This window comes from Cyanistes caeruleus, chromosome 1 (assembly GCF_971803275.1).
Source record: "Cyanistes caeruleus chromosome 1, bCyaCae1.hap1.1, whole genome shotgun sequence".
Lineage (NCBI taxonomy): Eukaryota > Metazoa > Chordata > Aves > Passeriformes > Paridae > Cyanistes > Cyanistes caeruleus.
Genome location: NC_141701.1, coordinates 52,824,506 through 52,836,749, shown reverse-complemented (window position 1 = coordinate 52,836,749; position 12,244 = coordinate 52,824,506). Strand labels below are relative to the sequence as shown.

Genomic DNA, 12,244 nt, shown 5'->3' with positions numbered 1-12,244 from the left:
CAATGCTGGGTTCTAGCTCAACTACTGTGAAGAATCTACCTCTGAAGAGGAGGCTCTGTTTTCTGCTGAAACTTGTGTGCTTTGTCAGCTCAGTGTTAATATTTTGTGAATTTTTGATTTACTATATGGTAATATTTCAATGCCGATGGCCAGATGTAAAAGGTGCAGCTCACATGAGTGAAAAAGAGACTTCAGATTCAGTCCTAAAGGCCATAATTTTAGCTGATACACACCTACTTGGTGAAATCAAAGGACATTGGCTGGATAAGCTAAGAAGGTAATTATTAATTTTTTTCAATAATCTCTACTCAGTTTTTAGAGTTTTTAGTAGTAGGTAATGGGACAATAATTCATTGTTCTATTAAACAGCAATTCATTAGATTTGTAAGGAAAAAATAAACAAGCTGATATTACTTCTTGCATGTCTTGCTCCTGATTGTATCATGGTGGAATTACCCACCAGGTAAGATGCACCTGTTGTCCTTACCCCTGATTTCTAAGTGTTTAATTTGAATTTCATAATATATTTTCATATTCCAGTGTCTAAGAGCCAGTTTCCCACTCTCATTTCCAAGCTATGTCTGTGTATTCAGAGCTGAGGATCCAGAGGTAAGGCAGTGGTAATGGGTTCTGTATTTTCCTTGCAGGGAATGGCAAATGGAGAGATCTTTCCAAACTGCCTTATGGTTACTGCAGCCAGATATTGTTTTTATTCTGGGAGATGTTTTTGATGAAGGAAAATGGAGCTCACCTCAGGTATGTCATCATCAGCTCTCTTACTTCAAAAAACGAGGATTTCTTGAAGGAAGTGGAAGCAGATTAGGTGTGAAAGGCTTTGTTTAATACTGCTACAGTTGTCCTCTTGGTAGAAGTTTCTAGGTTTTCAGATAAGAGTTGAAATGTTGTGATTCTCCTTCATTTTTGGAAGTACCATGACAGTTTTTTCTCATATAAAACTTTATATTACAAAATATAAACATCTGAGTTTGTGCTTCTGTACACTTGTAATGGGCTGACCCTGGTTGGGTGCCCAGTGGCCAACAAAGCTGCCCTATCACTTCCCTCCTCAGCTGGGGAGAGAAAATACAAAAGACCTGTCTCCTTTACTGACCTTGGTGTCTGCAGGGTTCTTCCTGTCACAAATTCTCACTCCTCTCTCTGGCTGCAGTTGCAGAGTTTCCTTTTCTGCCACTTTCCTAATTCTGTTATCCCAGAGGCACTATCAGTCTTGGCCAGCGGTGGGTCCATCTTGGAGCTGGCTGGCATTAGCTCTGTAGGATACAGGGGAGGCTCCCACAGAAACCACCCCTGCAGCCCCTCCCAGTACCAAAACCTTGCCATGCAAACCCACTAGCAAACCTTTGATGCTGTGGAACAGCACTAATTCATTTTTCTGGTTTTTTCCTGCAGGCCTGGGCATATGATGTCAGGAGGTTTCGGAAAATGTTCAGGCATTCAGTTTATACGGAGCTGGTGGTCATCGCTGGGAATCACGACATCGGATTTCATTACGAGTAAGTCTTGTCAGTGACAGGAGTACACAAGTGCCAAGAGTGAAGTGTCAGCATGCCCACAGGAACTGGTGCTGGGTCTGAGGGACCTGTTTTGTGGTTATATGGAAACTTTTTGATCATGATCAAATTAGAAAGTGTCGTAATTTAGGGTGAGGCCTGTGCATAAAACAGGTTTATGGTTCTCCAACAATGTGAGGGTTGTTTAGAGCTGATCCTTCTGCACTGACATGGAATCCTTGAAGCTGCTTTTGCTTGTGTTGGGCCCCCTCCTCAGAAAGGCACCTGAGCATATTTCCACTCCCTTTAGCACAGGAGAGTGAGTGTAAGTGCCCTCACTCTGCTGGTGCTTGCACTGATGGGAGGGGCTGGAGGACACAAGGGGTGTCAGAGCATCCCTATGAATTTCCTAAATGATTGCTGGATAATGGAGCAGCAAGCTGCATGAATGGCCAGCAAGCTGTAAAGCAACTGTGTCAGTTGAGTTCCAATGGCAATTTCTTACCTCAGCTGTATTTTTGCTCTGTGACACAGAATGACTACTTACAAGGTAAATCGATTTGAAAAGGTTTTCAACTTTACTTCAGGAAAGCTGATAACTCGGAAGGGAATAAAGTGAGTATAATTAATTTTTTTTTTTCTAATAGTATGGGAATATGCTTCACTTGGAGCCTTTTTTTTTTTTTTTTTAATCACCTACTTTAAGATGTGTTAAACCCCACTTTGTACAAACCTGTAGTTTGATTTGGACGGGAAGTTATACATAGAGCTGTGTAAAGTATAACAATTTCCTTTTAAATGGAAAAGTACTGTGGAGTCAGAATCCATTTCTCTGGTGTGCCTTTATACTTCCTTACAGCTGGTAATGAGCCATGGCTGTAAACACAGCAGGATGAAGAAACGTGAAGCAGCCCCCTCTGTGTTTACAAATTAGGAGTTTCATTAATTTTAATAACTTCTTTAGTCTGTAGAAACTTAACCCTTGTTAGAGGAATTGGGGAACACAGCAGTTGCGTGTGTGCGGTTTTTCCACAAGGTGGGGTAATAATGCTCAAGCTGGTTTTGGCTCAGAGCAGACCTCGGTGCACTTTATTCTCACAGCTGCGTCTCCGTGGCTGCAGTTGTCTGCTGGGTGCTCTGTTACCTTCAGACACTGTGCAGGAACCTGATGAAGGAACGCAAAACTGGGTTTGTGGAAAGGTGTTTTAAGTCTCAGATTCAGGAAGGGAAGGCCCATTGCCACTCTATGTTTGGCATGTGTGCCCTTGGGTTGTACTCACTTGTGGAAATGTGAGATTCAAAACCTACAGGTTTACACCGGTTCCCTTAATTAAGCACACATTATAAATGTTTAATTAAAAATTCTGAACAGGTCTGGAAACGGTTGTGTCTATTTTAGGAAGATCTCTGAGCTTTGTGAATGCTCAGTATAAAGCTCTTGTTTATCATGGAGATGTGGGGTCCTCAAGATATGTATTTCAGTTGTTTAGAAAATAATTATTAAGGAAAATCTCCATGTTTCCTTCGCTAAAACAGCATAGCAGAATTCTTGCATGCAGTTTCAAATTGCATGTCTGGTATCCATTAACTGTAATGAGCTGCACTATTAATGAAATATTCCTAAAAAAACTATTTTACAACAAGTCTGTGGTATAAAAACAGCTTAATTTGCTAAAAGAGAATTAATTTTTGTTTTACTATTGGCTAGTATCTTTTAAGTGAAGGCATTCAGCTAATTTTTATCTTTTAAACAGACTGAATTGAACTGGCAATGTATCTCTAGCTGAACGTATGACTAAATGGGTATGAATCTTGTGGCAGAAATTGATTTGAAATCTACAGGGAAACCTTCTATTAAGAATAAAATCCTGTTTGGTGTGTCAAAGACCACAAAGTACAAAACTAAGCTTTTTCAGGGCAGTCACCCAAATGTAGTGCTGTTCTGCAGAAATCCAGTGTCTCAGATTCTGTCTCTGAGGTCTAAACTGTGTGGGGAGAGAAGCATGTTCTCCTTTCCTTCAGAATTTAGTCTGTGACTCGTTAGAAGTGATGAACTTCTCACGTTCTACTAGAATACAACTTAAGTATCCATTAAAAGATAAAAAATTCTTGAAGTGTAAGCAGGAAGCATAAGCTACATTGTGCAACCTAATTAATAACTGTATCAAGGCACCAACAAAGCAGAGGCATGTCTGTGCTACAGATACTCAGAGGAGGATTTATAGCACATGATTTCAGTAGCTGTTACATTCTGCTGCTTTGTTGGGCTGTGTGAAGCTTAGGAACACTTTGCATTTTATAAAATGAAGTTTATCCCACACGTGTGCATGAAATGCCAACCTGTCCTCCCCACTTCTCTTTGCCCACCCCTTGTATTTTCCAGCTTTGTCCTAGTGAACAGTGTAGCCATGGAGGGTGATGGCTGTGCTGTCTGCCGCACCTCAGAGGCAAAACTTGTGGCTCTTTCTCACAAACTGAATTGCTCCCAGCAGGTAAGAGATTATTAAAGCTCTGATTACAGCTAGGGACTCCTCTGCCACAATGGGAATACTGATACTGTAGCATAGTCAGAATACTACCAGACTCTCCTGAAAAAAAAATCTCCTTCTAATTCACATTGCAACTTCTTAGCAAGTCTTTCTCCCCCTCATACCCCTCTTAACCATGTTTACTTAACTATTAACAGTGTTGCTTTGCACTAATGGTGTCAACTTCCTTGTTAGTGCTGCCAGCAGAGTGTCATTTCCTCCATTCCAAGGAATGGCAGCAGTTCTGTAACCTTCCCTTTGACTCCAGATACACAACCCTGCATTTATATTTATGGATATTATTCTGTTTTATGGCCTTCAAGCATGTTCTTTTGGTTTCCTGATTCTATACAATCCTTTCCTCATAGCCTACTAGTGTTTTAATTGTATTTTTTTCATCATATCAAATTGCTCCTTGTATTTCCTTCCTCTTCCCTTTTTCATTGACTGGATGCACAGCAGGCAGCATGACTGACTGGGCTGGCAGTCAATCAGGAAACCAGCTCCCAATGGAAAACTTCACAGACTCTGTCTCCCTTGGGCTGCCCTCAAACTTCTTTGCCTTGTTGGTGCAGAGCTCCTGCTGCTGCTTTCTGCAGTCAGGAGTGCAGCTGTATTTACAGCATGTACAGAATGGGAGTTTCACCAGTCCACAGTAAAACTGTTACGAGTTGATACATGGGTATTCATGGAGTTCATACAATGGGTAGTATTATCTGAGCTAAACTGCTTAACAAAAAACCAAAGCAAACAACAGTCTCACCCTCCCTAACCCCTTAAAACCTAGCTATTGTTTAATTACCTTTACCCCTTCTATGGCTTGATTTTGTTCACAGAAACCAAATAATTCCAACAAAAGATGCAGTGATGTGGAAAAGCTTCCAGCTTCAGAACCCATCCTTTTACAGGTGTGTTAGAGGTGGGGTGAGGCAACATATTGATGTGTTGTTTTTGTGGATTTATTAGTGTTCCGGGAAGGTTGGATCATTAACAACTTATCCTTGCTTTTAATTACTCCCAGCATTACCCTCTCTATCGGAAAAGTGATGCCGAATGCACTGGAGAAGATTCTGCTACTCCAGAGGAGAAAAACATCCCCTTTAAAGAAAAGTATGATGTACTGTCTCAAGAGGCATCACAAAAGGTTTGATTTCCTGGGAACTTGAGTGGTGGTGGGTGGGTGAGAGGGGGACATGAGTGTAGATATAAATAGATTAAAAAACTGTGGTAAGGCTGTTGGCTGAGACAGACAGAGCACAGCTGCTCCTGTCTAATGAAGCCTGGGAGAGGCTGCCTGTTAGAAATGCTCCCCTCAGGATCTTCACCATCATGGCCTTGGTCCTGCCAGGTTTCCCAGGTACAGCTAAGTCTTGGCACTCTTAAATCTATGGTGCCATTACCTCCACTTCAGCTTTCTGTACTTTCTCTACGACACATATGGTATGAAGCCACAGTTTTCCAACACTTTGAAAGCATCACTTTTGCTGAATTAGTAACTACAAGAAAATTTAAAGTATCCCCTAAAAACTTACTGATCATTATTTCTTTCCTTCTGCATAAATGTCTTCACTCACAGATTGCCAGTACAAGATTCTTCCTTGGACAAGAAAATAGCATTGCTTTACTAAACCTGAAGTTTTTCTCTTTGTGATGTCCACAGTATGCTGTTGCCTTTGTTCTTCTGATCTTTATGGAAAAGAAAAACAGAAAAAAAGGAAAAAAAAGTCCAGTACTTGGGATCAGGGCCACATGGGTGTGATTGATATTGCAAGACCAACAGATTTCTTACTGGAAAACAGAAGTTTACAGAAAACATTTTGTAAGAATATGAGAACCGGCATAATTTTACTCTGTTCAAAGGGAAAAAAAAAAAAGGGTTTTTAAGTTAAATTTCTTTTTTAGCTGTGACTTAATTTTTCTGCTTTACCATTTTGTGTTCTAGCTTCTATGGTGGTTTCAGCCCCGTTTGGTTCTCAGTGGGCACACTCACAGTGCTTGTGAAGTGCTGCATGCTGGGAAAATTCCAGAAATCAGCGTCCCATCATTCAGTTGGAGGAATAGAAACAATCCTAGTTTCATCATGGTAAGTTTTAATTTTTTTTTTTATTTTTATCAGATAACTTTCATAGATAAATCAACATGGCAGTCAGCTATATTTTAAAACTGATTCTACCTGTAAAAACAAAAAATAATAAAAAAAATTGCCTACCCACCCAACCCACTCAGTACACTGCATCCACTTTATAAAGTACATCTGTGGGAGCCACATGTTCTGTGTGGTACAAAGCAATGCTGTTAAAGACCTAATTAGTATCTGGGTACATTTTCTTAGAAAGAGGGTGCACTGTAAACTATTGAATTGTAAAAATAATCAGTATTGTGCACTGAACAGTAGAAAGACCAGTTTGGCTTGGCTGATTTACCAACTATGAAAACAAGACTGTATCCACCTCAAATTTTGCACGGTGATCATGGTTTTCAGACGTGCATTAATGCAGTGAAAGTGTTTGTGACGTGCCCACAGTCTGCCTCCTCATTGCCAGTTCACATTTTATACAGTGTGTTGGTTATGCTTGTGCAGGCAGTTCCAGTGCTCAGTATATCCTTAGAGGTAAATCAATTAGTTCCCCAGTTCAAAAATAAAACAGAACTCTTAGAAACTTGGAGTAAGAAGCAAAACCTACAATCTGTTTACAGAGTAGTCTGTGACTTGGAGGGGGAAATCTTTTATGTATGTTTTACTGCTGTTGAGTTTAGGCTGCTTAATACACAGATAACCCATATGTTTAAATTCATTTTATGCAACTGTTAGTATTTGTTGTTGAAAGTAGTTCTGTTTATTCCACATTCCTGAGAGTAGCTGCCTTCAAACACACACACTCTGCACACGGCAGGCAGTGCATCTTCACTGCAAAACAAGAGGTTGGCTAATTGAAGTTGCATCCTCTTCACTAGAGTTCTAACTCCTCAGCCTCGACCCGCTGTAAACTTTAATTTGAACTGCCAAGTCAAGCCAAAACCCAACAAAGTTCTTTGTTGTTGAAGTTCTTATTCCTAATTTGGATTAGCCAACGTGTGTTTTTGCAGCATGTACTGGGTAAGGAGGAGGGCTTGGGGGAGGAAGGGGCACATTCACAAAAGCCTAACTTTAGCCTGGGAAGGCTCCTTCCAGGTGGATTTACAGCAGCTAAAGTTAGGTTTCTCTTGAAGGCAAATCAGATGAGGAGCCCAGCTCTCTGTTTACGCTAGATGGGAAGATTGGCCTCTGGGCTAATGTTGGTGAGTATTCCAGTTAGTGCCCAGCACCACAAGGTACAGACTCTTCAGCCCCCTGGAGAAGGCACTGGTACTAGGAAACTGGCCCCAACCCTTGCCACCCAACATAGGGATTTAGAAATTGGAGATTTGACAGCTGTGGTGTTCACTCCTGATTCAGAATCCACTGTAACACAGCAAAGTGACAGTCTTCATTTCTTTTCCAGGGCAGCATAACACCAACTGACTTCTCCCTCCAAAAATGCTTCCTTCCATTTGAGAGCAGAGTCTTCACTATCTACTGTGCAGCAGGTGCTCTGCTTGTGATCCTGGTACTAGCTCATGTTCAGCTTCTCACTCCACCGTTTTATTTTGCTCAGCGTTTAATCAGTAAGCATAAAGCAGTATGAAGAGCCAGACATCTGCATTCAGTCACTGAAATACCAAAGCTGAGAACAGTCAAACATCAGACTATATTCATGCCAGCAAATGACCTAATTTGATTGCTAGTCTGAAGGCAGGTTGCATTTACACATACCATAGAAGTCCTATACAGCTGATATGACTACTACAGGATAAATAATTAACTGAAATGAACGTTTCATGCTGTACAAAAATACTGTATTCGACAATCAAATGAGTCCTTTTCCTGCTATAATTTTTGTATCAAATATGTATATTAAAAGTGTAACTGTACATTATGTAAATCCTATAGCCTCATCACTTGTCTGCACTTGTGTCTTACCCTGGTGGAGGCTGAATCTTGCAAACTGGAAACGTTTCTCTGTTTTATTGCTGCATGGCCCTTCAAATGTCATACTTGTGTTTATTAGGGTCAGGCAGAATCTGGATGCATCAGCACTGAGAGATGCGGATTTCCGTAACCTTTTTAGGGTGTCGTGTGTAAGGGACTGTGGTTTGGGACAAGAAATATTCTGGTTCCTGACACAGTAAATTGTTAGCTGACTTACAATTTGTAGTTATCCATCTACCAGACAACAAGGGGAAGAAGCTCGAGGATCCAGTTTGCTGAGAAACACTTGAAAACTGCTTAAAAAAAAAATTAGGGTGACACCTCAAGCTGCTGCTTTCAAAAAGATGTGCTATGATGAGCTTAAAAAGAGAGGGCCCTATTGCATCCCAGAGATCTGTGTGGTGAGGGGCCCTCCAGTTGCTGATCTCCTGCAAGAAGGAAGGTCAAATACAGCTGCAGTAACATTATCCTATGCCTCAGCCCTCAGTCTACTGCCAGGGATAGGAATGTGCCTTTTTTTACATTCCACAAGTTCTGTTGACTTTAGTGTAGTGTCACATTTTAAACTGCACTAGCTCCTCTGTGGGGAGGCAGAGGCCACCAGCTGTGCCACAAAGATAAAATCTGAGCTCAGTGTCTGCAGTGTGTGGGGGAAGGTGGGACAAACCTACTGCTGCTCTCTGTCCACCCCAGGAAAAACAGAGGGACTACTTCACACCAGGACCAGTTTTCCTGCTGATGTTCCTGCAGAGGTTGGGAGCTCTAACCTGAACTCCTGGACTGGGGCTAGTTTTAAAAAAAATTACTGTCTTTTGCTATTCATTCTATTACTTTCTTTGGCATGAGAAATAAGAAAATTTTGGGAATTTTGTTCACTGTTAGCTTATTCTGCCCAGCCTTTCACTTTTTGGGAAATACGACTAAATTGAACATACAGATTTCTGGGAAGAGAAAATGGTCATATTATAGTATCTAAAATGGGATTCTTTTATATTCAAATGGAAACAAGTTCTCAATTGGACTGTGGTCTGATTTTAAAAATATGATTGACTGGGGTTTATAACTAATAACAAACATTAAAAAGTTAATAAAATGTGCTGATTTATATGCCGGTGTGGGGACTGTGTTAGCTCTTCATGTCTCCCTAAATTTAAAATGAAGTGGGGGGGAATGGTCCGAAGTGTGGTAAAACATTCTATAAAGTAATGTAGTCTAACACTTCTCTAGGTTTCTGTTATTGCAACTGTAATTTTAGACATTTGTACAGGTTATCTTGGACACAGGAAAAGTATATAGTCACAGACATAAAACACCTATGTATAAAATATAAAGCAGTGTTATAGTTACTAAAAAGGACATGCCTTATTGCTACAGCAATTCTTGCTTTTTATATATTGTACTGTACCACAACTTGTTTTGAGAATGTCATTTGCATAAATTATTCAAGTTTGAGAAATATTCACACATTTTGATTCTACAATATTTAAAATAAAATAATTTTCTAATGTGTCTCTTTATTAAAAGAGAAATAAAAATGTCATCTTGTAATTCTCTTAGGCCAGACACAAGGGTTTATACACCTTTTTTTTTTTCTTATCGTCTTTCTCGCTATTTACTTGCACAATGAAAGCCGCTGTTGGTACAAAGATTGAAGAGCTCTATATAATGGTGCTTTACACATTCACAATCGGTCTGTGCAATTGTGAAGTTCTTTGAATGACCAAAGAATTACCAAACATATTTTCTAAATATAAAGGACAAAAAAAAAAGAAAAAAAAAAAAAAAAAAGAAAAAGAAAAGAATTCCTTGTTTCTCATTAAAACAACACCAGGTTGCAATTTGGACACTTGAATGAATTCCAATGTTTTAAAGCTGAGACTTCAGAAGAGAAAAGGCATGTTTGCTGCAACATCCGGTGACTGTAATACCTTACTTGGAAAGGTAAGTGGTTAATTTGCATAATTTATAATTTTTATACTAAAGAGCATTTTTATATAAACCAGAAAAAAACCCCTAAACTCTACAGATAAAGTTCTTACCTCCAGTCACTGCTGCAGGTAAGGTTGACATCAAGCTGTACAGCGCAATCAAAAACATACTTACATCTTAGCTCATTTTACAGGTACAGCCATAATCAAGGCACAAAGATCTTCTACAAGTATTTTTCTTCAATAAAGTTGTACAAAATAATATTACATTTTACAGTCTGTACAATATAATAAACCAGCAGTAAAACAAAAAAATATATATAGGGAGAGGACTGTTGTCCAAGAATGATCAAAACTAAAAGGATCATTTGTGGACAGCACAAATAACATAAGTGAGGGTGGTAAATTTTCTGCCTAGATGCAACAGGCTGAAAAGTAGCTGTAATTCAAATGCCTGAGGTGTGCAGAGACACTTAGCTCCAAAACCCCAGAAAAATTGCTTTGTCTTCACTGTTCCTCTCATTATCTACTCTACTTCCTGTGCCAGTAACGGCTTAAAAGAGGAGGTCACTTTATCAGTTGACCTGCAACTCAGAAATGCTAAAAACTGTGACAGAGTAATAAATATTGTGGTGCTGCTACATTGTGTGTCTACTTCCTCAACAGTATTTAATAACCTGATACAAAGTGCATTAATCTTTTTTTCACCCATCAAGTACTCTTCAATGTCATGTTAAAAAGGATACCCACACAGAGGGATAGGTATGACTTCAGTGTCATCCAGCTGACATACCGGTCTGAACTGAGGTTAACCCGCTGGAAAAAATTTAGCGGGTCACGTTCAGTTTAAAAAAAACAAAACCTAAGGGAACAGAGGTAGCCAAAGGGCTTAGTGGAATGACGAAGAAGTGGCATGTCAAAATAAAGCACAAAAATAGTCCCAAAAAGCATGAAGGGAAAATAACCCAAACTTCCTTCAAATCAGCTTTAAGGTTAAACAATTCAAAGTAAACAAAGTGAAGAGACTGACATTTCTATAGTATATTCTTCCACCCTGTGTGGGGTAGTATCAAGAGAAAGAGTAAGGAGCAAAGAATTTAAAACCACAGGTTCCACGGTGATCCCCCTCACAAGAGTTCGTACTGGCGGAGGTGCATCCTCTGAATGATGTCTCGACAGTCGTTGAACACTCTGCGGATGTTTTCTGTGTCCACTGCACATGTGAAGTGTGGGTAGCAGTAATGCCGGCCGTCTCCACTCGCCGTACTTATCCTCTGTGGAAAGAGGGAGGCAAAAAAGAAAGGATCAGGTGCCATGCCATGAGAAATTTCACATCTCAGCAGTCTACAGACTTGCGGGGAGCCAAGAACCCTGGGAAATCTGTATGCAGATCACTAAAAAAAGTAAATAAAAAGAAGGGAGGGCTGTGTTCTGGTCAGTCTGAATGACAAATTTGAAATGAAGATTATGAAACATTATGGATACTGTTACGGGGTCAGGACAGGAGTCCTTTGCGGGAGCCACCTCAGCTGCACAGGCTCTCACCATTTGCCATCACTGTGCAGCCAAATCTGTGCTGCTGACAGCTGTGCAGCCTGCCATGCAGCTGCCCCAGGAATTGTTTTCTCTTTTTTTGGTGCCATCATGTGGCAAATTCTTGAACTCTTGTTTTAAATCAGCAACACAAAACCAAAACCCTCTCAGTTATGGAGCCAGCAGTGACAGAGAACAGCATTCTACTGTTTCTGCTTCTTGTGTGAGGGCCCCTAAAGTTACCTTCGTTTAGAGCACCTATTAAGCCAGCTGAAGGCTTGGTATCATCATTATGCCCAGAATTTAGTGGAGTTATCACCAGAGAGGGTGAGTTCACTTAGAGTAATAAAGCATTGACAAATCCAGTAAATATCACACCATATGCAATTACATTTTTTCAAGACTACAGCACAACTTTTTAGGTTCTAACTTGAAGCTCCAGCATCATTTTGCCCATGGTTTTCTTATTAAAATTCCCCAAGGTCTTAAAACATATTAAAAAAAAAAATCTTAATTTTTGTTCTGTATTACTAAAGGACTGACAAATAGAAATCCATTCTAGATCATTATTTTGCAGAATATAAATGAAATGTCATGAAGCTCAGTTTTTAGGATAATAATTTTTATAACTATTTTCTAAATTTTATTGTAAATTACTCTTGTTAAACAACAAAAGACAGTGTTCTATCTCACTCTGGCTACACTGTATATTTTTAACACAGGATTTATTTTACA

General features: G+C 39.8%; 2 protein-coding genes across 5 annotated transcripts in view; one reads left to right on the top strand and one right to left on the bottom strand.

Moving 5' to 3' along the window:
• Positions 1 to 2: 2 nt before the first annotated feature.
• On the top strand, positions 3 to 8,001 carry MPPE1 (metallophosphoesterase 1). Of its 3 annotated transcripts, XR_015287957.1 has the most exons (10): positions 3 to 277; positions 648 to 756; positions 1,411 to 1,514; positions 2,046 to 2,126; positions 3,895 to 4,003; positions 4,876 to 4,947; positions 5,061 to 5,183; positions 5,700 to 5,858; positions 5,982 to 6,122; positions 7,522 to 8,001. XR_015287957.1 is itself a non-coding variant. In XM_023921343.2 (9 exons), exons 1-9 carry the CDS (start codon positions 3 to 5, stop codon positions 7,702 to 7,704), a joined length of 1,197 nt encoding a protein of 398 aa, XP_023777111.2. In that variant the 3' UTR covers positions 7,705 to 8,001. The 3 variants fall into 3 exon arrangements, 2 of the variants coding, with proteins under 2 accessions (XP_023777111.2, XP_023777112.2); XM_023921343.2 differs by lacking the exon at positions 5,700 to 5,858; XM_023921344.2 differs by lacking the exons at positions 2,046 to 2,126; positions 5,700 to 5,858.
• The window catches only part of GNAL (G protein subunit alpha L), a 185,041-nt gene continuing 178,920 nt past the window's right edge, over positions 6,124 to 12,244 (bottom strand). For both annotated transcript variants that reach the window (XM_086892814.1, XM_023921345.2), the window contains exon 12: positions 6,124 to 11,250. In XM_086892814.1, coding sequence (XP_086748940.1) covers positions 11,104 to 11,250 — 147 coding nt within the window. In that variant the 3' untranslated portion in view covers positions 6,124 to 11,103. The remainder of the gene's footprint in view (positions 11,251 to 12,244) is intronic.

Bases quoted from the DNA above. Each gene is read 5' to 3' on its own strand.
- MPPE1 (XM_023921343.2), top strand. From the start codon at position 3: ATGCTGGGTTCTAGCTCAACTACTGTGAAGAATCTACCTCTGAAGAGG. The intron at 4,948-5,060 runs GTGTGTTAGAGG...AATTACTCCCAG, and splicing joins CAGAACCCATCCTTTTACAG to CATTACCCTCTCTATCGGAA. The intron at 6,123-7,521 runs GTAAGTTTTAAT...TTTCTTTTCCAG, and splicing joins ACAATCCTAGTTTCATCATG to GGCAGCATAACACCAACTGA.